Here is a 26,832-nt window from a genome sequence, read left to right as displayed (position 1 = left end):
GCAGCGCCCGGCTCAGGAGAGGCAGCGGGGGGGGGGGCAGCGCCGGGCTCAGGAGAGGGGGGGGGCAGTGCCGGGCTCAGGAGAGGCAGCGGGGGGGGGGGCAGCGCCCGGCTCAGGAGAGGCGCCCCTCGTGGGGGAGGCAGGGGGGCAGCTGGTAGGCAGGCAAGGAAAGCGCCCTGGACGGTCCCTGCGGCAGGGGTGTGCGCGTGGGCACGGCCGGGGCCGACTTGCTGCCCGTCCCTCGGGTGGCAGGTCGGCCGCTCGAGGCTGGCATCTGCCCCGCCCGGCGAGAGGAGGGCCTCCCGGAGGCGGCGTCCCGGCCGTGACCGCGCGTGGCTTTTCTCTGCTCGCCTTGACAGGATCCAAGTCAACGACCAGATCGTCGAGGTGGACGGCATCAGCCTGGTGGGCGTCACCCAGAACTTTGCCGCCACAGTCCTCCGGAACACCAAGGGCACGGTCAGGTGAGCGCGGCGGGGGGCGGGGGGCCTCCTCCCGCGCCGTCTGCCCACGCGCGAGTCTGTGACTAGGCAGAGCGTCGTGCCAGGCCCCGAGCCCGGCCTCCGGCCCTCCCTGCTCCTCCCAGGACAGCCGGGGCGTCTCTGCTCTCGGGCTCCCGGGAGCCTCTCGGGCTCTCCTCCGCCGTCGCCGGCAGCGCCCGGCCCGCCTCCTCCCCTTGGAGCTGCTCTGCACGTGGCGCTTCGCTCTCTGGCTGGTTCCTGCCCCTCCCCCCCAGGTCAGTGACGCCCCTGGAGGGCAGCACACGAGGCGCTGCCCGACCGCCGGATCGGGGATCCCCCGAGGCCCCGAGAGGCAGGACTCGGCCCAGGGCGGCTTCCCGTCGCCGAGCCGCCCGGCCTCTCCCTCCTCTGCCCTCCCGGCACCGGCCTCTGGCAGCCATCGAGTTGGGTCTCCCCTGGTGGGCCTCGGCGCCCGCTAGGCGGAGTGCTCCTCCGTCTGCTGGCACTCTGCAGCCCGGCAGGCCGCTGGTGCTCCTCGGAGGACAAGCGAGCCCCCCGCCGCTCTGCCCACTCCTCCTGCCGCCTCCCCAAGCCTCATGCCCCCCCTCCCCCCCTCCGCTCCGGACTCGCCCCCGGCGGGGCCGACCGACCATCCGGAAGCGGACGGTGTCCTCAGGTGAGGGCAGGAGCCGACATCACAACGCCTGGACTTCCTCTCAGGAAGGCAGGGAGAAGTCGAGCCGCACAGGAAGCGCAGGAGCTCTCACGAGCGAGCCGCACCCACTGGATTTGGGCTCGACAGGCATCTCTCAGGGCAGCCGGTGGCTCAGTGGTCAGCATGCTGAGCCTGGCGTCGAGAAGGCTCCTTCATGAGTTCAGATCCGGCCTCCGAACTTCCTTGGGACGTCACAGCATTTGCCTCCCTTTCCTCTGCCACAGGAAGTGACAGAGCCTCCCACCCCTCCGAACAAGGAAGGACCGGGGACCCGTGGCGCTGCTTAGTGCTGTATTTTGTCAGCAGGACCATGAGACCTGGAGACACCCCCCACCCCCACCCCTGTGAGAGGGCTGCTGGGACCGTACTGGGGTGCCGAGTCTCATCCCGCGTCCCTCGGCTGCCGCACGCCATAGAGCTGTTCCTGCCCACGAGCCCCAGACCCAGAGGACTCCCCCCAGCGACTAGGGCTGTTCTCCCCCCGCCATGTGCTCTGCCTGCGACGCTCAGATCCTTTGGGGAGCGTCACGGAAAGGCCGCTGTGGAAGCGGGTCCGGGTCACGCGTTCACACAGACGGAGCTCTTTTCCGGTGCTGCTGCTGTCCATGGCTGTCCTTGTCATCTGGAGGCCTCGGCTGCCCCCCTGTCCTGGCCGAGGCAGCCCGACGACCCTCTCGGGGAGATGCCAGCCACGAGCAGTTACGGGTCTGCCCACCTTGGGGTCCCGGAGTTGGGGGCCTGCCAGGCCGCGGGCATCCTCCCGGCCTCTTGGGGGAGGCCAGCCCAGGGGGCTCGCCTCAACTTTGCCTTCGTGGCCACGTGAGTGTCTTCTCTCCCCGAGACTCCTCCCCCTCTACACTCCTGGCGGGAGCCAAGCTCAGGCGGAGCCCCTGACCGCTGCCCTCCGGGATGGTGCCCGCGATGAAGGGTGCCAGGCTCGCCTCCACAGCCTCCAGGAGACCACAGGACGGCTTGGTGCAGCTGCACCCTTGTGCATGGTCCTGGTCCCCACGGACTGCCTTGTCTGGGCAGAGGCTGATGGTGAATGGCCTCACCCTATGGGCGGCACAGAGGAGCCACTTCTATGGGAGAAATTCTTTTCTGTGGGTGCTAAAGGCCAGGGATGGCCTCACCCTGCATGTGGGCTCCTCGCCTTACCCCAGACTGGGCAGGGAGGAGGTGCACCCATTGGATCTCTGGGCAGAGGGGCAGGTCATGTGAGAACTGTCCTCAGGCGTGCATGGGGAGGGGAAGGAGAGCAGCCCCTTCCGGCACGCCTGCCATAGGCTCACCAGCACAGTTCTGGGCCACGTTATTTGTCTGGTTATTAGGGAAGGCGAGAGGGCTGCCAGCACTATTAGTGCTCAGTTAGCTGAAGCTTAAGCCCTTCTGACTCCCCTACGACTGAACCCTCCATGACCGAACCCCTCATGGCCCCCACGACTGAACCCTCCAAGACTGAACCCTCCATGACTGAACCCTCCATGACTGAACCCTCCATGGCCTCCATGATTGAACATGAGTGAACCCCTCATGGCCTCCATGACTCAACCTTCCAAGACTGAACCCTCCACGACCGAACCCCTCACGGCCTCCATGACCGAACCCCTCATGTCCCCCACGACTCAACCTTCCAAGACTGAACCCTCCATGACTGAACCCTCCATGACCGAACCCCTCATGTCCCCCACGACTCAACCTTCCAAGACTGAACCCTCCATGACTGAACCCTCCATGGCCTCCATGATTGAACATGAGTGAACCCCTCATGTCCCCCACGACTCAACCTTCCAAGACTGAACCCTCCATGACTGAACCCTCCAAGACTGAACCCTCCACGACCGAACCCCTCATGGCCCCCATGACTGAACCCTCCATGGCCTCCATGATTGAACATGAGTGAACCCTTCATGGCCTCCATGACTCAACCTTCCAAGACTGAACCCTCCATGACTGAACCCTCCACGACCGAACCCCTCATGGCCCCCATGACTGAACCCTCCATGGCCTCCATGATTGAACATGACTGAACCCTCCATGGCCTCCATGGTCAGTTGTAATCCCAGCACTGTGGATGAGCTGGACCACTGCCTGCATTGCAGGGCAATTTCCTGGAAGTCTAATTTTAAAGGATGTGACTCACACGTGGATTCTGGGAAATTCCCCCCAACGTCCAGGAAATCGGCCTTTGTTACAGCTCAAAGTCACAAGCCGCCAGAGGCCTTGGGGGTTTGGGCCAGCGTCCGGCTGAGAGGGCGGAATCATTAGGAGAGCCTCGTGCCACGGGGAGCAGCGGCCTCAGGAGGCGTGTCAAAGGGTCCCCAGCTACTGCGTTGGGCTGAGAGGCCGGATTCTTGGCTGCGGTCAGGCCTGTCCCGGGGGTCTCCCGGCCTCCTTGACCAAGCCCTCTGGGAAGGCCAGGTTTGGTGCCTCGGCAGGGCCTGTGGCCCCTCTGCTCCACCGCAGTCTGTGCCGGCGCCGTCCTTGCCCACCGTCAGCCACGGCCCTCCTGGGTGTGGGAGGGACATCCCGGTGTCCTCGCAGCCCCCGTCTGGCTCTCTCGTCTGTCCCGGCGCCGGCAGGTGGGTGAGCCATTGGAGGCCAGCCCATCCCTCCCTCCCTCAGCCCTGTGGTGACCGCGGCCCCCCCACAGGTTCGTGATTGGGCGAGAAAAGCCCGGCCAGGTGAGCGAGGTGGCCCAGCTAATCAGCCAGACCCTGGAGCAAGAGAGGCGCCAGCGGGAGCTCCTGGAGCAGCACTACGGCCAGTATGACGCGGACGATGACGAGGTAAGCCCCACTGGGGGGGGGGGGGGGCAGGGAGCGAGCCCCTGAGGGCAGGGGTGGCACCGCTCCTCCCGCCACTGCCGGGCACGCTAAGGGCCCCCCGCAAGGAAGAGGGTGGGAGCGGCCGTGCTTCTCGCTCTCACTGCCGGCCCCCAGCCCGCACCCCGCTCTGGGACAGGGAACTCGGGGCGGGCGAGGGCGTGGGGCAGGGGCACGAGGGCCGGAGGGTGGCAGCAGAGGGAGCTCGCAGGGTCGGCCCCGGGCGGCAGCGCCCCCAGATATCCGTGCCAGGGAGGCAGGCCGTTCTCCAAAAGGCCGTCGTATCCCCACCCCGGCCGTGCCTCCGACTGGCCGTCTGGGTCCGAGTGACGGGCCTCGTCTGTCCGTCTGCCCCTCAGCCTCTGCGTTGGAGGGGAGCCGGGGGGCCAGTCCGGCGCTCTGGCCTCGGCCCCGGTTCTGCCTTGGCGTTCTCCTGGTCCTCGGGGCCTTCTCACGGGCTTCTGCTTTGGCGCGTCCCGTCACCCCTTTGGGCGCCATGAGATGGCCGCCCGTCCGCGCCCCCCACCCCTTCGTTTCTCCGCCACGAGGGAGGATCCACGCGGAGATCCTCTCCCTTGTCCTTGGATTCCTTTGGGTCGTCACTTGTTCAGCCCGGACCAGGCGTCGCGGCTCCATCCACAGGGCCCCACGGCCATCGCTCTGTCCTGTTGGGCGCGAGTGGACCCTCCCCATCCCTGTCCTTTGCGCTTGTCCGGGCGCGTGTAGAGCCTTCTGTGGCTTCTGAGCGTTTGGATGTCTTTCTCAGAGAAGGGCCTGGGCTTCTCCGTGGACCATTATCGCTCGGGGACGGCTCTGTCTTCCGATCGTGACCACTTACTGGTGCACCTTTGAAGACGTTTCCCTCGGCGCGAGCTCCTCTTCCGCTCTGGAATGATACCGAATTATCTGTGCAAAAACGTTTCCATTTTTGCCCCCAAAACCGTCCACTTTCTCCTGAGCTCTTCCCTCCCTCCATAGATGTGACACGTAGCGGCTTCCTCGCTCCTCCGAGAAGCCGGCTCTCGTGCCTCGAAATCCAGGCTCCTTCCACTGACGCGTCCACTGAACATTCGTTCTCCTAGACGAGTGAAGCAGGGACACCAGGCAGCCCACCGTGTCCTGGACCATCCCTCCTCGGCAGCACGTGGACACAGGTGCTGGCTCTTTGAGCAAGGCCCTCCCAAGACCCTCTGGCAGCGAATCCCTAAGGCCTCGGTCCTGGAGCCTTCCCCCTTGATGTCGATACGTGTCCCCCACCCCTTTCTCATCCCGCCCCCCAGAATCATCTCCCTGAAGGGCTCGGCTCAGGTCCCACAGTGTCCGTGAAGCCGCCCCTGATCTCTTGGCTCAGTGGAAGTCTCCTTCTGATATCTCTGCCACTCTTTAACCGTAACTTCATTTCCTAATCCCTGTATAAGAATTTAAATTTAGGTTTTCGGCTGAATATGAGAATTCTAAATTAATATCATGGTCAACGACTTAAAAATATTACAGCTTAAGTCAAAATGCCTTTTAGCAGCTTTATTTACAAAGAGGTGGAAAGAGTAAAAGTGGGAAAATGTAGATAGAGAGATTTAACAAGCCTATCGGCCCTTCTCCTGAGAAGCCAGCCCAGCTCCAGCAGGGCCTCCCCAAGACTCTGTCTCCACATGGATATTCCCAGTAATCCTCAGCCAGAAGCCCCAGCAGTGTCTTCAGCCAGAGTTCCACCAATGCAGCCTTCTCCAAAGCCAAGGCAGGAACCTCCGAAAACTCTCTCCAGAAGCCAGGAAAGGAAAGCCAGCTACTCACCCCGCAAGCTAATGAGGATCCAAGGAAAGAGTCTCCTCCTTCAGTCCAGCTTATTGACACAGAGTCCCCAAAGAGGAACTCCAGAGGAGAAAAAGTTCAAAGGAGAAGCCCCTTGGACAGGAAGTTCAGGACTTTTTATAGTCCACATCACTTCCTGTCCCTTTCCCACTTTACAGGAACCAATCACAGTCTTTCAATTTGCCTAGCACTGCCCAGGGGCTTTTGGAGTTGTCGCCCACTCAAGCAAGTGAACTCTCCTACTTAGTGACTGGCAAGGTACTATGTAGGGGTACTTCAGTTTTGATTGATCAACGTAAAAGTTACTGATAGACACCGAGTCTGATTTAGCCTTCCCACCTGGCACCTCTGTCTCTCCCTGAGAACTCCTGCAAGTACTCTGCAATGCGCACCAGCCTATTGTGTTCCAAGCCCATGATGGCATCGACATGGAGCAGAGGTCTACACTCGGTGAACTCATATGCTCCTGGCCGGCCACCCTGAAAGGGAGGGGCTGTTATGGTCCCCGTCTTCCTTTCAAAGAAACTGAAGCCAGCAGAGGCGAAAGAGCTCCCAGGGTCCCGTGCAGGACTGCCCCGCTCTGGATCCCGAATGTAGGCTTGTTTTTATCACATTGAGTGGCCTGCAAGTGTTTTGGGGATCACCGTCCTTGCTTTAATGGTAGGACTTTAAAGTTGGGGAGGCCCAACTTTTTGTGGTTTCCTCTCTGGTTTAGGAATCACCCTTTTGTCTCTGGCAAGTGAGGCGGCATCCTGGTTCTGGAGGAACCCTTACAGATCCAGAGTATTCCTTACCCCTTCTTTTACATCTAGAGTAAGTATACCAAAACCCCCAACAAAAGGATTACAAGTTTAAAAACTCAGCAAATTCCTGGCCCTCCCTCCCCCTCCTCACGTTAGATGAACACCAGTAACTGTGAGGCAGTGCTAACATCACTGGGCACGATTCGCCCTAGAAATCTAAAACACAATCCAACTTTTGCATCAGTCCTAACTCTTGTCTGCCTTTTCTTTTGATTTCAGACTCATCCCAGTGCTACCACCACATGCAAAAAAATGTTCATGATTTTGCTTCAGCATTTGAGCTCTATTTAGAAAACGTATATTGACATCTTCTGTTTTTATAGAGCTTAGATTTCCCCCGTAGCCTTCCTCCCCCTTCCCAGAGGGCCACCTCATATACATTTTGACCAGTCATTTTCAAAGACCTCTTCAGGCCTCCTTCACCAGCACCAAAAGGATTTCCCCCTTTTGTTGTCCATGGCTTCAGTGTGAAGTTGAGGAGTTGAAATCCTAATTCTGAGGTGCTTCCCGGAGGAGGACATTGAAATCAGAAATGAAAACGTGACTCTTTTTGAGGGGAAACACCTGACCTGAAAGAGGGAAAAGGAAACTGAAAAGAAAATGTCCACTTTCAGGAGACCTAACCTATTCAAGGCAGAAAAGGATAAAATAAACTTAATACCCTTGTAAGTAAAAGAGCATTAAAAGAAGAGAAGATGGGAATCGCTTGAGTGTGTCAGATGCTTACTTGTACTTGGTGATTCGCTATGTTTCTTTTGTTCTCTTTTTTCACTTACATTTAAACATTTTTTCTATTCCAAGTTCCAAGTTCTCTCTTCCCACTATCCTCCCCCCCCCCCCACTGAGAAGGGGAGAAATCTATTATCCATTACACATATGAGACCGGGGGGGGGGGGGGAGCCACACACTTCAGCCTGCACTCCGTCTCGGAGGCAGAGCTTGGATCCCTGTCTGGGTCTGAGAAGTTAAGTCATTCGACCATTCCCATGTACACGGTTCTCCCGGTATGTGTGTAAGTCTTTCCAGGTTTTCCTGAAGCCATCCTGCTTGTCCTCCTTGAAGCACACTAGGCCTCTGCTACAATCCCCTGCCACGACTTGTTCAGCCATAATTCCCCAATGGATGCAGGACTCCTCCCTTTCTAATTCTTTGCCGCCACAAAAAGAGCAGCTAGAAGCATTTTTGATCAAATAGGTCCTAGCTCCCTTCTTAAAGAAAGTTTCTGGGATACAAACCCAACAGTGGTATTGCTGGGTCAAAGGTGTGCCCAGTTTTAAAGCCCTTGGGCATAGTTCCAAGTTGCTGTCCAGAACGGTTAGACCAGTTCACAACTCCACCAACAATGTATTAGTGCCCCTACTTTTCCAGCATTCGTCATTTTCCTTTTCTGTCACGTGAGCCAATTTTTTAGGGGTGAGATGATACCTCAGAGTTGTTTTAATTTGCATTTCTCTAAAAAATGTCATTTTTTCCTAGGACTGCCAATAGCATTGATTTCTTCTGAAAACTGCCATTTTATATTCCACTAATTGAATGGTTCTTGTTTTTAGTTGTAGATTTAGCTCAAGTGCCCTAAATATTTGAGAAATGAGGCTTTTATCAGAGAACTTGCTGTCAAACTTTTTCCAGTTTCTTGTTTTCCTTCTAATTTTGGCTACATTGGTTTTATTTGTGAAAAAGTCATTTAATTCCATGTAATCAGAATTATCCATCGTACCTCCCCTGATCCTCCTCTTAGTCTGATGTTTCATCATATATAAACTCTTCCCTCATCCTTAGACCTAACAGGGAATTTCCTCTATGCGCCTCCGTTTGCGTGTGATAGAATCGTTGATGTCTGGACCACATCGGCCTTATCTTGGCCTATGATATGTTGGCTTTGCTTAGTTTCTCCCTGACCACTTTCCGGTTTGCCGGCAATTTTGGTTGGCGAGCGAGTTCTTGTCCCCCAAGCTCGGATCTTTGGGTTTATCGCCTTCGATTGCTCTGGCCATTTCCGGTTGGGCTGGTACACCGACCATGCCCCAGTGGGCACACTGTTCCTCAGCCAGCACCAGGTGGTTTTGATGGCGAGTACAGGTCGAGATCTGGTATTGGCAGGCTACCTCCCTTCATGTTTCTTCTCGCTGATTCTCATGATATCCTCGGCCCTCTCTTCCTCCCGACGAACTTGATTGTTTTCTCTAGGCCACGTTCTGTTCACTTGCTCGGGAGGGCACTGACCAAGCGAGTCCTTCTCATACGTGGCCTTCGCTTGCCCGTGAGTGGTGAACAGATCTCCCACGTTTCGATCTGTCTTTCTTGGTGTGAAAAGTGGCTTATAACTGTGTTTTAGAGTGCCTGGATATGTCTTGGCAGGTTGCCTCCAGTCATTTGATAGTGCCTGCATTTATTTCCAATGGAATTTCTCTTTCTGTCTCTCCCTGCCAGGTTTTATTGGTAAGGACGGATGTTTTCTGAGAGAGTTTTGTGTACAATTTGAAGGTTAACTTAGTGAATTCTCTCGGCCTTTGGGAGCAGAGCTTGTGTCATCTGCCAGAGAGAGCGCGCGCTTGGCTTAGGACAGCCAGGGGGTCCATCAGTGGTTTCCGATTTGTCACTTGCTAGCACATGCTGGTCACAGGACATCTTCCTCACAGTTGATCCTTAAATGGGGGTGTAGACATTCCTGGTTGCTAGCATTCTAAAGACTAAGCAGGGAGGACTCCACCTAAAATTCACACATGCCGGATTTTGTCAGGCTTTTCTGTGGTTTGGGTTGGGGCGGTTCTTCATCCGGTCAATTGGACCAGTGGTTTGCCCATGCCTGTACTGGCCTTGCTTCTGTAATGTTGTGGAAGAGAGAAAATGGAAAAGTTATCCTTTATCACTCAAATAATCCCTGTTACACTTTCCTGGTACGACCCCCTCCTCCCCCAGGCACAGCGCAGGCTTCTCGTGATAGATTGCTGGAACGGCCTTGGCCTTGGCCTTGTCTCCAGAGAAGGGCATCGAGAAGATCTCGGTCCAGTGAGATCTCTGACCTGGATCCATCATGGCTACCTTGGCCACGTAGGCAGTTGGTGGTTGAGAATTCTAGGTCTGGAGTCAGGAAGACCCGCGCTCAAATCCAGCCCCAGGCACGTCTCTTCAGCCTGTTGGCCTCGATTTCCTCGTCTGTGAAATGAGTTGGAGAAGGAAATGGCCAACTCCTTGGGTTTCTTTGCCAAGCAAAACCCGGATGGGGTCATGAAGGCTTGGACGTGACTGAAGCGACCGAACCACACAACTTGCCAGAGTATTTTGAAGGCTGAATCCGCGTGTCCGCACGTTAGACGTAGGCGGTGGCGGGTCGCGTTGGAAGGGTCTGCTCTGCCCTAAAGAAGATCGCGTGTTCCAGAGAGATGAACGTCCAGGCTGGGGGCGGCGAGAAGAGAAGAAAGTCCCGCCAAGACCAGGAATGGCGGCCTCTTGAAGGTGCAGGAGGCTCCCGGCCTGTCCTCCTCCTGATGCTCTGCGACGGCCCCGGAGGAATCTGGGATCGGCTCGTTCTTTGCGGCCGTTTCTGACCCCTTTGCTGAGTTCTGCCGCGACCCGCAGACCTCCCCGGAACGCCTTCCTGCCCTGAGAGGGACCCTCGATGCCAGGGACGGACCTCGGGAGAGACCCAGAGAATCGGGGCCTGCCAGGGACCTCCTGAACGGTCTGTGGTTCTTGCCGCCTCGCCCGCCCGGGGCTCTGGCCAATACGCGGCTCGGCTGCGTGGCTCCTCGCCGGAAGGGCAAAGGCGTTGTGACACCGTTTCATCGTCCCCAAACAGGACGGCGGTCGTAGGGTTGGGGGGACGGAGAGGGGCGGATCCAGGGACACGGCAAGGCCCGAGGAGCATCTTCCCGGGGAGCAGAGCTTTGGAAGGGAGAGCCGGCCCCGGCGCGGCGGGTGCCCTCTAGAGCCCCTTCTGTGCCGTCTCTCGGAGGCAGCTGCCCTGAGGATCCAGCCCAGGAGGAGGAGGAGGCCTCTGGCAAGGGGAAGAGGAGGAAGCATTGGCCCCGGAGGCTGAGAGCCCTCCCCTGCGGGCTCTGCCTCCCAGAAGAAGGCGAAGGGTTACCGGGACGACCGTCTTCAGGAAAAGGCACTGAACGACATCCCAGAAGAGTGAGGGGGAGGCCCGCCTGGGTGTCTGGGAAAGTCCCTTTGGTGGCTGAATGGCGGATGGGCAGGGGGGGGGGGGGAAGAGACACGCAGCCCCCCAGCAGCGACGGCAAGAGGATGGGGGCAGGGGCAAACGCAAGAGGTGCCCAGAGAACCCCGTGGCCTTGGCTCCGCACTGGACACAGGCGGGGGGAGAGCGAGGCCTGGGGAAGAGCCTGGGACCTGGCAGGGTGCACCGAGCATGAGATGGCTCAAGGGCCCTCCTGTGTGGTGGGGGGAGGGAGAAGCTCCGGACAGGCCACTTGGTGGCCCAACTATAAGAAAAGGGCAGGAAATCGGGCAGTGAGCTGGCCTGTGGGGCACTCCGGGCACCCTTCCAAGACTGGGAGCCCCCTAGCGGCCAGCCACCACCTTGGGATCCCCAGGAATTGCCAGTCCCAGTATAAGGCATGAGGGGCTATACCGAGGGCTCTGGGGGCCGCAGGTGCCCCAGGAGTGCCCAGGGCTGGGGGGCCGGTGAAAGCTCAGGCCAAGGGGCTGGCTGGGCCCAGATGGGGTCGGAGAGTTCTGTCGGAGCTCAGGGGGCCTGACCGGACACGGGCCTGGGAAAGAATGCGCAGGGCAGCTGCAGGTGCCCTAAGGAGGCCCGAGCCATCTGCGGTCCTGGGGTCAGGGCCCCGCACTGTTACAAGGGATGGATGGCTCAGGCACCAGAGGCCCGGAGCTCTTCCCGAGCCGTCTGGGGGCGCTGAGGGCCGTGGTGCTGAGGCCTCTCTGCTGGACAAGACAGGCAGATGGGAGCTACAGCTGGCGGTGGCAGGTGCATTCCTGAAAGGGCCCCAGACCCTGGAGCCCAGCTGTGCGCTCTCTCCCTGAGTCTCCTTCCTGCTTCCTGGTGCCACCTGTCGGAGCTCTGGGCTGCACGTGGGTCCACTGCCCGGGCCTGGTCCAGAGGCTGGCTGACAGGTCAGGCCGGAGCTGCTGCCGGGCACCCGTCCGTGAGCATGTGGATGTGGGGAGGCCCCGGGCCCAGCCTCTTTCTGTTGTGGTGGCCCGTGGAAGGCGCCTCTCTCCGCGACAACAAACAGTGCCTAGAGCACGCGTGTACCACGTGCGTTCACCCGGCGCCCCGCAGAGGCCACAGCGAGTACCAGGCCTGCGGACAGAGCCAGTGGAGCCCTGGTGAGGGTGGGTTTGGGTGTGTGTGCGGAAGGGGAGAAGAGGGTCCCCCCTTGCCTGATGGTCCAGGCCTGCCAGAGGGCAGGACGGGCAGGTGGGCCTCCCTGGGCTCTGCAGCCCCCACACCCAGGATTCTCCCTTTGCTCTTCCCCGAGAGAGCGGGCTTCACTGGGGAGCTCCCGAGGCTGTGGGCGGGGCCCTCGGACCCCCGCCTGCCCTCGCGTGCGGCTGGGAATTCTCAGCTTGTGTCCCGTTCAGACAGGGGAGTACGCCACCGATGAGGAGGACGAGGACGCGGGGCCGCCCCTCCCCAGCAGGGACCTGGCCATCGAAGTGTTCGAGCTGCCTGAGAACGAGGACGTCTTCTCCCCGTCCGAGCTGGACACGGGCAAGCTCAGCCACAAGTTCAAGGAGGTAAGTCGTCCCTCCGGCCTCGGGGGGCCCCTCCTGGGGGGGTGAGACGGCCATCTGGGGGCTGAGAATTTAGGGGGAAGGCTTTCCCGGGGTGCCTGGGAGTCCCCGATCGCCGCCACGCTGTTCCCCAAAGACGGCCACGGAGCCCCGAGAGTGGATGACAGCACCAGCATAAAGGGCTGAGCTAGCTCGCTCTCCGGGGGGGCTGCCATTCCCTCCCCCAAAGTCCCCACGACCCAGTTCTTCGGCCTCACGGGGAGGCCGGATGGTTCCGTAGAAGGTGGTGAGCGGGAGCCCCGAGTTCAGGTCCTGCTGGGCGGCCCGTCCAACGTGGGTGGCTGTTTCCTCCTCCTGTTGTCTCTGGGCTCCCTGGCCCGGAAGACCTCCCCCCCCCCCAGGCTCCAGGCTCTGCACCCCCGGGGCGGGGGCGGGGAGGGGCTCACCCCCCTCCCCGCTTTTCAGCTGCAGATCAAGCACGCGGTCACCGAAGCGGAAATCCAGAAGCTGAAGAACAAGGTAGGGCGGCCGAGGGAGGGGCGCGGGGACTGGCGGGGGCCGGGGGGAGCCTCGAACCCGGGCCGCGTCTCCCCACGCAGCTGCAGGCCGCTGAGAACGAGAAGGTGAGGTGGGAGCTGGAGAAGAGCCGCCTGCAGCAGAACATGGACGAGAACAAGGAGCGGGTGCTGAAGCTGGAGAGCTACTGGATCGAGGCGCAGAGCCTGTGCCACACCGTCAACGAGCACCTCAAGGAGACCCAGAGCCAGTACCAGGCCCTGGAGAAGAAGTACAACAAGGCCAAGAAGCTCATCAAGGACTTCCAGCAGAAGTGAGGGGCGGGGCGCGCGGGGGGGGGGCACCAGGGCTTTTGGGGGGCGGGGACAGACCCGGGTGTAGCCCTTCGTGGCAGTGCTTGGGAGGCGGCGCGGCCGGGGGGGGGGGGGCAGCCTGCCAGGCGCCTCAGGGCCTCCCTCGGCGTCCCCTCGCAGGGAGCTGGACTTCCTCAAGAGGCAGGAAGCGGAGAGGAAGAAGCTCGAGGAGCTGGAGAAGATCCACGTGGCCGAGGTCCAAGGCCTGCAGGCCCGGGTGAGTGGCCGGGCGCCGGGCGGGGGGAGCGGCCGTGGCGGCCTCTGACCCGGCCTGTCGCTGCCCGCAGATCCAGGAGCTCGAGGCCGAGGTTTTCCGGCTCATGAAGCAGAACGGCACGCAGGTCAACAACAACAACAACATCTTCGAGCGCGGCACCGGCACGGGCGACGTGCCGCAGGGGGAGGCCGTGGAGAACGCCGACAGCCAGCGCGGCTCCGCTCCAGGTCTGTGCCCGGCGCCACCTGTCGGGGGGGCCGCACCCCCCCAGCCTCGGTCTCCTGAGGGAGCGGGGGGGGGGGGGGGGGGGGGACGGCCCGGGTGTCGACCCGCTCCTGTTCAGCAAGCGCCAGCTGGCAGGGAATCGGAATCCAGAGCCCGCCTCGGTGGTTCGGGGTCGGCCCCCTTCGAGGCCGGGCCCTCCCCCGCTGCTTCCTCTCCTCTCGCCTTTCCAGGCCCGTTTCTGCCTTCCTCCGGGGGTTCAGGGATGGTTTCCTCCCTCCCTGCGCTGCCAAGAGGGGAGGAGAAGCAGGGCTGGAAATGGAGGCCCCCCATCTGGGCCCAGGCCTGGGAGGGGGCCGCGAGAGAGCCCGGAGCCGGCACGGGTCTGCCCTGGGGGTGCACCGAGCCCTGGCCAGGCCTCCCCAGCTGAGCGGCAGCCCACACTTCACAGGCCACGTGAGCGAGCTCCAAGCGCCCGGGGCCATCCCAGCCCTGGAATGGGGCGGCACCGAGGAGAGAGAGCCCTCGAGGCCCGAGTTTGAGTCCTGCCCTGGGCCCTCGGCATCCCCTTCCTGCTCTCGGCCTCAGCTGCCTCGTTTGGAAGTGGAGATGATTTGGGGCGGGGTCCCCAGACGCCTCTGCAGGCTCCCGGCATCTTCCCCTGGGGCTCGGCCAAGGCGTCCATCCGTGGGTGCTCGAGGGCCGGGCCAGGCCGCCCCACTCCATCCAGGTGCTCGTGGCTCTCCCTCTGGCCTTCCCCTGCTGGGCTCCTCGGTGTCTTCCTAGGAGCAGATCTCCTTAAGGCAGACCATAGTGGGGTGGGGCACTAAATAGGGGTGTCTTATGCACCCCAAAATGCGCAGTGCCGCCTTCTCCCCCCTCTCCCAGCTGGATCCTGCCTTGACGGTTCTGGTTCTTCGGCCATTCTAGTCTTCCAGGTTGTTCCCAACAGTGAACAGACCGAGGCTCTGGGGCTCCGCTCTGGCCCCCCTCCCTCCCCTGGCTCAGTGGTCCTCCCTCAGCCCCCTCCCGTGGCCGCCTAGGCCACCAGGGTGCAGCTTGGCAGTGAGCCGTTGTCAGTGCGCTCCGTCCCTGGCCAGGGACCTGTCGCCCCTCTAGATCCCTTCGGTAGGAAGCCGGCAGGGACGTCCAGGCCAGGACTGTGCCCCTGGGGCAGTGCTTTCTAGCGCTTAGGACACGGGATGGGCGCCCAGATTGCTGTCGCTGTGGCAAGTCTGGACACAGGCTCCTGCCGGGTGGGTGCCTTGACGCCCCTGAACGGGAGTCACCAACAGCTCCTACTCCCCCTCTCATCTTCTCGTGCCCTCCGTGGCAGATTGCCTCAACATCACCACCCTCTGTAGGACCCTCCGTGGAGCTCTTTCCTCCTGGCCCTCCAGCTCTGCGTCCCTTAACACAGGATGAGCCTCAATTCGGGCCCTCCCCTCTGCAGGCCATTTCCCTTCCTTCCTTCCTTCCCTCTTCCCCGTCTCTCTCTGGGCTCTTGACAGGGTGGAGCTTCCCTTTGTCCCCTGTAGATCCTTTGGCTGTCACTGACACCCCGACAACAGTCTGGGATGTGGGAAAGCCTTCTTCCTGGGCTTGGGACAGTGGGATAGGGCAGGACCCTCGGATCCTGGACCTAGATCAAGAAGAGACTACAGAGACGGGCTGCCACATCCAACCCAGGCCTTTTTACAGAGGGGGAAGTTGGGGCCAAATGCGTGCGTCCAAGTGGTCCCGTCTCCTCTAGTCTATGGGTGACAATCAGGGGCCCACATTGCCATTCCCTCCACTCTCCACTTTTGTAGCTGTTGAAAAAGGGACAGAATCAGTCAGTGTCCATTTGTGAAGTACCTACTATGTGCCAGGCACCACGCCAAGGGTTGAGGCCCCAGAGGAAGGTGAAAGGGAGTTCCTGCTCTCTAGACGCTCACACCAGCTCCAGATGGGCTCAAGAGGAGAATTAGGGAGAACCAGGAGAGGCTTCCTGTATAGAAGCAGGGTTTTAGCTAGGCCTTGAAGGAAGCCAGGAGATGGAGATGAGAAGGGCGAAAGCCCGAACTGACAGTGACCAGAGCCTGGAGAGTGGCTTCTGGGAAGAACAGTCAGGAGGCCAGTGCCAGGCAGATGTAAGGTGGGGAAAGTGGAGGAGGGAAAGGGACTGGCTATGAACTCTGGGATGGCTTGTCAAACAGAAATCTTCCTATTTAGTCCTCAAAGGGATAGGCATTGGCTTTGGGCACATGGCTGACAACCAAATGGGGGATGCACTGGATGGGGGAGAGACTGAAGGCAGGCAGACACCCCCCACACACACAGAAGCTGTTGGCATGAGGCAATGAGGGCCTGCACCAGGGTGGGGTGGGGGCAGTGTCAGAGGAGAGAAGGTGTGCTCGGAAGGGAAAACTGCCAGCCTTGGTAACAGATTGGAGTGGAGGCAGATGAGAGTGAAGGAAGATACTCAGGTTTCCAGCTTAGGTGACTGAGGGTGGTTGGTGGTACCCTCAACGCTGCTGGGGAAGTCAGGAATAGGGGAGGCTGGGGGAAGGGCTCGGTTTTCACAGGCTGAGGCAAAGGTACCTCGGGGGTATCATTTTCAAGGTGCCCATTAAGCAGTAGGAAGTTTGAGAGTGGAGGTCATCAGAGGGTGGCCGCTAGGGTTCTGGGGCCTCCTCTGGGAGGGTTTTCTGTCTAGGGCAGGCTCTGGAGTCTGTTCTTGTGGCTCAGCCCAATGATGGCAGCTAGTGCTGTCCTGGTAACCAGGCAACTGGAGATTGCAGCCTCTGAGTACAGAAGGGTGGGGCAGGAGAAGCTGGGGAGGATCCCTCTTTAAGCTACTTTTTTGTAGCCAGTTACTTGGTCACTTCACTTATAAGCATGATGGTTAGTCACAAGCCCTGCAGTTAGTTACAGTCACTTACAAGCCCTGCAGTTAGTTACAGTCACTTACAAGCCCTCCAGTTAGTTAGTCACTTACAAGCCCTGCAGTTAGTCACTTACAAGGCCTGCTACAAAGCCTGTTACAAAGTCACTTACAAGCCCTCCAGTTAGTTACAGTCACTTACAAGCCCTGCAGTTAGTTACAGTCACTTACAAGCCCTGCAGTTAGTTATAGTCACTTACAAGCCCTCCAGTTAGTTACAGTCACTTACAAGCCCTGCAGTTAGTTACAGTCACTTACAAGCCCTGCAGTTAGTTACAGTCACTTACAAGCCCTGCAGTTAGTTACAGTCACTTACAAGCCCTGCAGTTAGTTACAGTCACTTACAAGCCCTCCAGTTAGTTAGTCACTTACAAGCCCTGCAGTTAGTCACTTACAAGGCCTGCTACAAAGCCTGTTACAAAGTCACTTACAAGCCCTCCACTTAGTTACAGTCACTTACAAGCCCTGCAGTTAGTTACAGTCACTTACAAGCCCTGCAGTTAGTTACAGTCACTTACAAGCCCTCCAGTTAGTTACAGTCACTTACAAGCCCTGCAGTTAGTTACAGTCACTTACAAGCCCTGCAGTTAGTTACAGTCACTTACAAGCCCTCCAGTTAGTTACAGTCACTTACAAGCCCAGCGGTTACCCAGTCAAGGGCAGCTGCTGCAATGTTGCCTTTGCCAGTGACTAATTTAGGGGCCAAAATTCTGGGCTGGGCCTGAAGCCTGGCCCTAAGGATCAGGTGAGGATTTCAGCTGGACCCAGAAGCTGGTGGGGGAAAAGTTCCCTCCATCTGCCCTGTCTGACTTCCCCACATTCTAAAAGCAGATGTGATTCTGCTTAGGAGGAGCCCCTTCCTAGCCCTGAGCTGAGGACTTGTCCAAAGGGCCCAGGGCCCAGCAGTGATGATGGAGCCCTCAGGTACAAGGGTACTGGGGTGGGGGTGGGGGGTGAACCCTGCCTCCAGAGGGCACTTGCTAGAATCCTGGGACAGATCACTGGACTTACTATCAAGAGACATGGATGCAGATCTGATTTTCACTAGCCAGAAACCATGCCCAAATCATTGAACCTCCTCAAAACCTTAGTTTCCTCATCTGTAAACTGAGGGTAATAACAGCACCCACCAAATGTGCTGAGTGGTTGTGAGGATTCACTGAGAGAATATTTGTAAAAGGTGCTTGGCACAAGGCCTGACACCCAGTAGGTGCTCTATAGGTGGCTCCGCCCTTTGCCCCCCACCCCCATTGGCCTGGTCACCAGCCAGCCCTTGGTTCTACTTCCTGACACCTGCTGGATGTTGTTTCCCCAGACCTGAACGAAGCTGTCCCAGAGACAGAACGGCTGGATTCCAAAGCCCAGAAGAGCCGAGCCCAGCTCTCTGTGAAGAACAAGCGGCAAAGGCCCTGCCGGAGCCGACTCTATGATAGCGTCAGCTCCACGGATGGGGAGGACAGCGTGGAACGGAAGGTGAGGGTGAGCCCAGCTGGGGTCGTGGGCGGTGTCCCACCCCTGGCAGCCTATCAGAGAAGCAGGAGAGGGTCCAGGTGCTCCCACCTCCCCCCCATGTGCTCACTGGGCGGTGGTCCCTGTGCTGCATAACTCGCTCTGTCCTCTCCCAGACTGGCGCCTTCAGGCAGCCACAGGCCGCAGCCACCGACCTGCCAAAGGAAGCCCCATGGCCGCCCGCGGGGGCACCAGCCACCTTCCCGCTGTTTCGGGGGAAGCACTTCCCTCCGCTCTCCTTCAAAGCCCGCTCCTGCCCCAGGAAAAGGTACCGCTTCCTTCCTCTTCTACACCTGCCCGCGGGCTCTTCCTCTGTGGCGCTTGGTGGCAGGAGGCCACCCCCTCCCTGCCCTGGGGTGGGGGGGCTCTTCCCTTCCTTCAGGGCCCCCAGGAGGCCCCCAGAAGAAGGCAGGACGTGAGGACGGGCTGCTGGTGACTGAAGCTCCAGGCAGAGGCCAGGCTGGCCAGTGCCAGAACAGCCCCCGAGGCAGGCAGGCAGGCAGGCAGGCCTATGGGAAGGGAGGCCCAGGAGGCTGGAGCCAGCATCAGGAAGGTGCAGAGGGTGCCACAGCCCTGCACCGAGGAGTCAGAGGTGCTCTGGGCCACATCAGCGAGGACGCCTCCCCGCCTTTGCCTTCCCCTTCCCTGATGGACAGCCGGACAAGAACCGAAGTTTGGGGAGTGAGAGGGCAGCCAGGCCCTGCCACGTGGTCTTCAGCTGCGACTCCCCCTCCACGGGGAAGAGTGGCCGAGCCGGCCCTCCCCACCGCCCGAAGGTGGCCCCATTTTAGAGAGAGAGAGAGGAGGGCATTGGCCCAGGTTTCCGCAGCTCTGGCAAGTCGCCGAGGCAGCATTCGAACTCAGGGCCTCGCCTCCAGGATGGGCCATTCATGGCTTGCTGCTCAGGGGCCACCCCCCACCCCCCCTCACCCCCCCCCGGGGCCGAGTCCACCGCAAGGCGTTCCCAGCATTCCCAGCGCAACAAGTCGGGCCAAAAGGCTCGAGCAGGAGAAGCCCGAAGAACGGGGGAGGGCGCCGGCCTGAAGAGCGAGCGGACTTGCCAAGAGGTCCGGAGAGGAGCGAAGCCACGGGATGGCGCCAGCAAAGGGCCGCGGGGAGCCCCGGCATCCGCGGACGGCGCTGCACCCTTCGGGCCTCGAGCGCCCCCCCGTGGTCGCCGGCAGTGGAGGCGCCCCCGCTGGCCGCTGCCCTGGCCTCCTCTCCGGGAGGACTAGGCTCGCGGCCGTGGGGCAGCCGAGGAGCGCGATGGAAGGCCGGGCAGCCGAAGGCGGAGGCGCGGGCACGCGCAGGGAGGCCCTAACCCGCTCTTTCTCACAAACAGGGTCCAGGCCGAGGCTCCCGGAGTGCCGCCGCCCGCTCCCTTCTCATGGTTTAGTGCCCGCCGAAAAGGACCGCCCGCTCCCGCCACTGCCCGGAGCCGCGATCCGAAGGGGGCCAAGGTAGAGAGCCTGGCCACGGAGCGGCGGCCGCTCACACGTCGGACCCGGGCCGCGGGGCCGCCATGCTGGGGCACGGGGCCTGGGCCGCGGAGCTGCTTCCACCCGCGCTGCAGGGAGCTCTCACGGCACTGGGGAGGGAGCGGCCCGGCCGGAGGGGAGCCCGCCGGGGCCGCCAGTAGCCCCGGGGGGCGGGGCGGCTGCTGAGGAGGCGGCGCCAGCGGCTCCTACCGAGAGCTCCGGCCCCGCCCCCGTTTCTTCCCGGCCGCGAACGGGGCGGCTCGGGGGGCTGCCCAGCCGCTTTGCATGCCGGGCCGGCCCCTCCGGCCCTCAGGAGAGGGGCGTGCCGAGACGCGCCCCCTCCCCCCAGCTCCTGAGCCTCGGCCTCCTGTCTTCCTGCAGGCTTTCCCCCTCCCCGACGACTTCAGCCCCAGCAGCACGAGCTCCGCCGACCTCAGCGGCCTGGGGCCCGACCCCAAAGCTCCGGGGCTCTCCCGCTCCTTGGCCCTGTCGTCCGACGAGGTGCGTTCTCCGGGGCCCTTCCCGAGGCAGGCCGGGCTCCTCCTGGGGTTGGGGGTGGAGGAAGGCAAGCCGGAGCACCCGCGGAGCCCGGAGCAGCAGCGCCGCCCGCCCTCCTGCCTCCTTAATGCTCTTTTTTCCTTCCTGCACGCTCTCACGCAGAGCCTGGACATGATCGATGACGAGGTGAGAACGGGGGAGGGGCGGGTTAGAGCCGCTCCCGTCGGGGCCCGTCCCCGCCCCCAGCCTGCGGTGGGGGCAGGATTCGCCTCGAGGTCCTCCGCGGAGGGAGGGGGCGGGGCTTCCGCGAGGCCCTCGGGGCCGCTGACCGCGCCCACGTTCCGCCCCAGATCCTCGATGACGGCCAGTCTCCCAAGCACAGCCAGGGCCCGGGCCGGGCCGTCCGGGAATGGGGCGTGCCGCAGGTGGCCCAGTGGCTCCGGGGCCTGAGCCTGGAGCAGTACGTGGCGGAGTTCAGCGCCCAGAACGTCAGCGGGGAGCAGCTTCTGCAGCTGGACGGCACCAAACTCAAGGTGAGGCCCGATGCCGGGTAGGGGGCGCCTGCTTGCCGAATCCGCTCCCGTCTCCCGTCTCCCGCCCCGCCCCCTCCCGGCTGACGGGTCGCGGCCTCCGCTTGCTCTGTTGCCAGGCCCTCGGGGTGACGTCATCGCAGGACAGAGCCCTTATCAAAAAGCAGCTCAAGGACATGAAGGCGGCCCTGGAGAAGGCCCGCCGCGCCCAGGAGAAAATGGAGAAGCAGCGGGAGAAGCTCCGCAAGAAGGAGCAGCAACAGAGGAAGGCCAGGAGGGCGGCCGACCCCCCTTCCCCGGAGCCGCCAGAGGGCGCCAGTGAGCAGTGAGGCTGCCCGCCCCAGGCCTCTGCCTGGCTCCGGGAGCCGCCCCCACCTGGGGCTTCCTGCAATAACTGACTGTACAGCGCCCTCCGGCCCCTCTCTGGGAGGATCCCAAAGCGCCCGCCCGTGCCCCCCCCTTCAGATTGAGGGCCTCCGACCTGTAGCCGGGCAGGGCCTTGGCAGCCTCGGAAGGAAGCCCGAGAGGAAGCTAAAGCCTTAAAGCGAAGCTGGGGCCGGCTCGAGGCTTCGTGTGGGACCCCTCCCTGCCTACCTACTGGGCGCTGGCCCTTCCGGGACTGGCCAGTCAGCTGTGCTGACGGGCGCCCCTCACTGGGCCGGAACCCGGGACTTCCGGCTGCGGGGCGGGGCTGGGAAGTCGGCCATTTTGTTTGCTCTCTAATCCCCGCTTCCTTTGCCCGTGGCTGCTGTGCCGCATGCCCAAGGGGAGAGCGTGGGGGGGGGGGGAACCCTTTGGCTTCGGCCCGTCATCCCTTCTAGACCCTCCTGTGGGCACCGTGGACGGTGGGGCTGCTCTATGCCGGCGGCTTTGGGGCGCAGAGCCCGTCTGGGTCTTTGAAATCGGGGACGCCCCCAGAGGCTTCTGGGAGCACTTGGGCTTCCGGAAGGGCCTGGACTGGGAGGTGGGAGTCCCGGCAGGGCCTGCCCAAGGAGCCGCCTAAGGGGAGCCCAAGGGGTTCAGCTGGGAGGCCCCGCCCCCAGTGGCCCGGATGTGCTTCCCCCTCAGAAGAAGCCAGTGCGGGCGGCCGGTGGCCATTGGCGACTCAGCAGTGCCCGCCAGCGCGTGGGGGAAGCCCTGGCAGTGAGCCCTCTCCGGCGGGCGAAAGTTCACCTACCTCAGCCCCGCGTGGGGGAGGAGGGACGTGACCAGGCCCCGCGGAGCGGAGCGAGAGCGCTAGGGAAGGGGCGGAGGAGGACCCGCCCGTGTGCATGGGGGGAGGGGAGGGGGCGGGGCTCCTTCCCGGTCGCGGCGCTAGATGGGCCACGAGTGCCAAGATGGCGCCGGGAGAAGCATGTTATCCCCCTTGTCCGTCCATCTTGGTGTCTGCTCATCTGCATGGAGGAGGAGCGAGCGCGCCACCCCGCGGCGACACTTGGTTTCCTTGTGTAAATAAACTTTGCCATTGACTATTCCTGTTGTCGCGCCACGACTGAATGCAATAAAAAGCAGGCTTGAGAGCTGTCCCGGGTACTTGTGTCCGGTGGGGGAGAAGGGGCGGGGCAGCAGCACCTGGGCCCTTCCGGCCTACCGAGGCTGCTCGTGGCTCCCACCTGGGGATGCTGCCTCTGGCCCATCCCCCACCCGCAGCTGGGATCAGGAGGCTCCCTGCAGAGACCCGAGTTCTAATCCTGCCTCCAGCTCATGGCCGCTTTCTCAGGGGCCCGGCATCCCTTAGGCCCACCCCCACGGGGCAGCGCCCTCTGCGCGAGTCTTTAGTCTGCCGGGAGGGGCCATGGAGGAGCAAAGGGGGGCGCCTGGCACCCGGGGGGCCCTCAGACGCCCTGGCTCGCAGGCCCGGCCGGCTCTTGGAGAGGCTGTACCTGGCTAAGGGGAGGGAGGATGCGGGACGGCTAGATAACAGGCTGAGCCCCTGGAGGAGGCCTGCAGGGTGTGAGCCCAGCCCTGGGGAACCCCGGGGGGCGTGGCTGTCTCGGGTCCCGCCCCCAGTCCCCCGCGCGCACGCGCCGCTCTGCTCCCGCACGCACTCGGTGCAGCTGTGGCCTCTCTTTATTGATTGCTTCTCCCCGAGGCCCCGCCCCCCGCTACAGCTCGCAGTACAGTGCGCGGTGGAACACGGTGCCAATGAGCAGCTTCCGGCCGTACACCGAGGCCACGGTGCTGCCCTGCAGGACGAAGCCCTCTTCCGCGTAGACCTGCGTCACAGTCGGGCTCGAGGACAGGATGTTCTGGATGCGGAGCACCTGCGGGAGGGGTGGGCAGTATGACCAGCCTTAGCAGAGGCCCTGAGGGGGGGGCTCCGGGCCCCATTTTACAGCGGAGGAAACTGAGGCACGCTGAGCTGAAAGTGAGTTACTCAAGATCACCTTGTGAGGTGGGGATGCGGCCACATTGGGAAATCCTCCGGTCTCCTCCTTATGCTCCAAGGACTGGCTTCCCCAATAAACCTATCGATGGCCAGAACCCCTCCCCCTAGCGCCTCCTACCCTCTGTGAGGTGTGGGATTTGAACTCAGGCCTCCCTGCTTTGAAGCCAGCATTCCATTGGGTGTGCTTTGGGGGAAGTGCAGCCCCTCCCCCACCTGCCCACTCACCTCTGATGGGGGCGGATTCTCTGGGTCATAGAAGAAAATTCTCATGCCGTTGGGGTGGCAGCCGACCCACACGTCCCCCGTGGCGGGATCCACGGACAAGTTGTCCACCAGCGTGTCAAAGGTTAGGGCCTTAATTGTGCAACCAGGGAAAAAGGAGGAGGAGGGGGAGGGCCCAGGTTTGGTGCCGGTTCATGAGAGGCCGGCATCGGCAAATGCATATCAAGCTTGTCTACACCAAGGTTTGCCCCCGTGCAGCCAGTAACACTTGATCTTATGGCCTGCCCCAGACAGGGTAGAGAGAACAAACGGTCAGGAGAAGCGGCCAGCCCTGGGCCTGGCGGTCATCTCCCCACTCCCTGGCCCCAGGAGTCCCCGGCACCCTCCCGGGTTCTACTGTCTATCAGCATGATCCAGGGCCAGAGCTGGAGGTGTGGAGGACATGGGAGGAAACCTGAGCCTCGCAGGGGCTGGGCCTTTTCCAGAAGGGGAAGAGAAGGCAAGGAGAGGGGCCCACTGGGGAAATCCCCCGGAAAACCCAGCCGCGGCCCAAGCAGGAGCATTTCCCAGGCTGGCCCCCACACAGATGTCCGCAGTGCCAACCACCCAGCAGGGCCTGGAAGCTGCGGCCCAAGGCAGGGCCACCCGGCCTGTCCCCGGGGCAGACCCCTCCTCGCCTCTGCCCGTTCCCATTCAAGACTTGAGCCCTTCCAGGACTCCCCATCCAATGGCAGCTGGGCATGTTGTGTCGGAGTGGAGGCTGCTCGGGACAGGGCAGCTTCCCCCCGTCTTCGTGGCTCTGGTGCGTGGCACGAAGCGTGGCCCGTTCCGGGGCCACTGAGCTTGGAGGGTGCTTGCCAAGGGATGGACGGGCCAAGGAAGAGCAGTGCATAGGGGACGGCCGAGAGCAGGCCCTGTGGTTCTGCTGGGTCGGTCTGTTTCAAGCCCCAAAGAACTGGACCGTCGTGGGCTTCCCCCAAGAGGGCGGGTGGCCCCCAGGCCCATGTTCCCTGGTGCCTCGGATCTTCTCTGGCTGCCGGCAGAGCACCTGAGCGCTGGCCATGCCTGCTTGCCACGGGCCCCCAGGAGGGGGCTTCTGCAGCTTCCTCCACCCCTCCTGGTTCTGCCCTCTTGGTCCAAACAGAACCAGCACCATCTTTCCTCCTCGTGACCCTCTCTAGGGCGGCCACGTGCTTCCCCTGGGCCTTTGGAGCTCCAGGCTCTGTCCAGGTCCTTCACTACCCAGCCACCATCCTGGGAACACGCCCGAGACGATCATCATTCATCCCCAAACGTGGCCCCGGCCACGGAACCCAGCGTGGCAGAGCCGGCCGTGACCTCTCTGGCTCTAGGACAGTCGGGGCAGCCGTCGCCCAGCTGGGCTCCCGCCCGCCTCTGACCCTCAGTGGCCAGGGCTGCGCCAAGTGTCTGAGGGGAGGGGCCACCTCCGGCCGGTCCCCTGGACTCCCGGCACGGGATGGCCGGAGCCTTCTCTGCCTCCTTCCTCAAATCCTGAACTTAACCACCAAGAGAGACGCCGAAGCGCCCCCGCCTGGGAGGCGGCCCCGTGGCCCCGCCGTGGCCCAGGACAAAAGCGAGTGCGCCCGGGCCGTGTCCGCTAGAGAGGAGAGTCGGCGCCGGCTCTCGCTCTTCCTTTGGCGCCCCCAGTGGCGAGGAGCAGGGCGGGGCCTGGCATCGCACCTCGTAGCGCCGCTCTCCTCCTCCGCGGAAGGGCCACTCCCAGGGGTGGCCCCGGCAGCGCGAATCTGGGAAACATGCTCTGGTGCGCTCGGCGCCTCCGAGAGACCTCGAGAGAGTCCTTGTCCCCGTCCTTCAGTCCCTCCGGCAGAGCTCCAGAAAAGCCCTCGCGTGCCCCGTACTTGCCCGGTGATCAGCGTCCTCGAACGGGAGCCGCGGCGTGTCCCGAGCCGGCGCCGGCGGAGCGCGCCCACTGGGCAGAGGGCTCGGCAGCCCACGGAGCCGGCTCTGGCACGGCGTGCGTCGGCCTGTCCGAGGGAAGGCGCCCGCGTGCTGGACGGCGTCGGGGCCGCACGGAGCAGCCCTCATCTGGGCCCAGAAGGCCGTGCCCGGCTCCCCCGCCGCCATCTTGGCTCGCGGCCTTGCCACGTCATTGGCCGTCAGCGGGCGGCCTCCCTCCTCGCCGTCACGTCCTCACCAAAGGCGTCGCCAGAAAGGCCGGGCGCGAGCGTGCGGCCCTCCAGCGGCGTCCGGCATCCACGAGGCCAGACGTGGTCCACGGCGTACTCGCGGCAGGCGGAGTCGAAGGCCTCGGCCGGATCGCTGGGCGTCAGACCTCCATTCGGCTCGGATGCCGGGCAGGCGGCCAATTCTGGCTGCTTAAGCAGGATGCGGGTGCGAATCTTGCCGGCACCGACTAGAGACCCTGCGGGACGGTCCCACCCGGGACAAGCCCTTTGCCCTTCCCAGAGGTGGGCGACGCGGGCGGCCTCGCTCGGCCCCCTGCCTGGACTCTCTGCTGGGATGGGATCGGCCGGGGTGCTTCGCCCACGACAGGAGGCTCGGCCTGCGGCTTCCCTGCCCCGGGCCGTGTCCTGCTCTCCGTCGGTGCCACGTCGGGTCTTGGGCCCGTCAATAGGCGCCGCGGCTGCAGCGCGAACCCGAAGTTCCGTGAGGGAGATCGCGGCGTCCGAGCGCCGCTTCCTGGCCACGGGCCGTCCGGGGAGACTTTGGCGCGTCAGTGGAAGCAGACCCGGAAGGTGAAGGAGCCGCCCGACGACAGCCCGGAGGTCCGAGCGCTCGAGGCGGCGTCCGGCCTGGCCCGGCCCGGTCAGACACCTCCGATTGCCCGTCTTGGGCTTTGCTGCCATCATGCCAAGCCTTTGCCTCACCCAGGAGCTTCCCGGAGGGCTTCCAGCATCCTGCCCTGGGTTGTCCCAGCCTCCTCCCCCTCCTCCCTGGGCGTGGGGGCATCCCCAGGCTTTCTGGAGCCGTCGCCCAGCACGCCCGGCCTCGTGGCGTCCCGTGGCTTCTCCGTGGCTCACCTTCAGCGCTCTGAGGCTCCCGTCGGCAAGCTTGTCAAAAACGTGGATCTTGTGGCCCAGCAGCTCCGCCACGTAGAGGTACCTTGGAGGGAAGACGGACAGACGTCGGGCCCCGGATACCGGCCGCGCAGCGCCCGGCCAGCCTCCCTCAGGCGGGCTCCCCCAGACCCCGTCTCGGCAGGACCCCCCCGCGGCCTGGCGATGCCCTTGTTCGGGCTCCGGCCAACGTCTTCCCCTTCTCACCACACCTGCCCACGTGCCGTGGCTGTTCTGGCCACGCCGGCAGAAGGGGAGACGCTCTTCCTCTCTGCCCCTCCTCCCTTCCCGCCCCCCGCTTGCTGCCTCTTGCCCCGCTACCCTCCCGCTGCCAGGGGACCACCCCGGGTGAGTTCTCGGGGGGCAGCCAGCGGCGGAGGCCACAGGCGGAAGGGGCTCGCCACGCTCGTCCGCTCCTCCCTGGATTTCTGCCCCCTGCGCGGCTCCGTGCCGATGGCAGCGTCTGCTTCCTGGCCGTGGTCGGCGCGGCCTCCCCGGGACCGCCCGGCACCCGCCCCCCCTGGGAGGGCCTCGGGGGCCACCTACTTCCCGTCGGGGGACACGGTGATGCCGTTGGCG

At 62.6% G+C, this 26,832-nt stretch overlaps 2 protein-coding genes across 2 annotated transcripts in view; one reads left to right on the top strand and one right to left on the bottom strand.

Annotated features, from left to right (window-relative positions):
• PPP1R9A (protein phosphatase 1 regulatory subunit 9A) overlaps positions 1 to 22,101 on the top strand; it is a 52,338-nt gene extending 30,237 nt beyond the window's left edge. Inside the window, 20 exon segments of the mRNA XM_056800687.1 lie at positions 360 to 464; positions 3,830 to 3,965; positions 6,526 to 6,623; positions 6,833 to 6,873; positions 8,567 to 8,703; positions 10,124 to 10,384; positions 10,683 to 10,747; positions 11,697 to 11,932; positions 12,081 to 12,337; positions 12,800 to 12,853; positions 12,934 to 13,163; positions 13,324 to 13,420; positions 13,491 to 13,647; positions 17,884 to 18,041; positions 18,194 to 18,345; positions 19,420 to 19,607; positions 19,743 to 20,056; positions 20,216 to 20,239; positions 20,404 to 20,586; positions 20,703 to 22,101. Coding sequence (XP_056656665.1) covers positions 360 to 464; positions 3,830 to 3,965; positions 6,526 to 6,623; positions 6,833 to 6,873; positions 8,567 to 8,703; positions 10,124 to 10,384; positions 10,683 to 10,747; positions 11,697 to 11,932; positions 12,081 to 12,337; positions 12,800 to 12,853; positions 12,934 to 13,163; positions 13,324 to 13,420; positions 13,491 to 13,647; positions 17,884 to 18,041; positions 18,194 to 18,345; positions 19,420 to 19,607; positions 19,743 to 20,056; positions 20,216 to 20,239; positions 20,404 to 20,586; positions 20,703 to 20,912 — 3,103 coding nt within the window. The 3' untranslated portion in view covers positions 20,913 to 22,101.
• A 534-nt stretch (positions 22,102 to 22,635) lies between these two features.
• Positions 22,636 to 26,832, bottom strand: part of LOC100028798 (serum paraoxonase/arylesterase 1-like) — a 9,165-nt gene continuing 4,968 nt past the window's right edge. The window contains exons 6-9 of the mRNA XM_056800941.1: positions 26,800 to 26,832; positions 26,218 to 26,299; positions 23,198 to 23,326; positions 22,636 to 22,847 (exon numbers count right to left, since the gene is read on the bottom strand). The exon at positions 26,800 to 26,832 is cut by the window's right edge and continues 168 nt beyond it. Coding sequence (XP_056656919.1) covers positions 22,689 to 22,847; positions 23,198 to 23,326; positions 26,218 to 26,299; positions 26,800 to 26,832 — 403 coding nt within the window. The 3' untranslated portion in view covers positions 22,636 to 22,688. The remainder of the gene's footprint in view (positions 22,848 to 23,197; positions 23,327 to 26,217; positions 26,300 to 26,799) is intronic.

This window comes from Monodelphis domestica, chromosome 5, assembly GCF_027887165.1.
Source record: "Monodelphis domestica isolate mMonDom1 chromosome 5, mMonDom1.pri, whole genome shotgun sequence".
Lineage (NCBI taxonomy): Eukaryota > Metazoa > Chordata > Mammalia > Didelphimorphia > Didelphidae > Monodelphis > Monodelphis domestica.
This window is presented reverse-complemented; position numbering and strand designations above follow the sequence as displayed.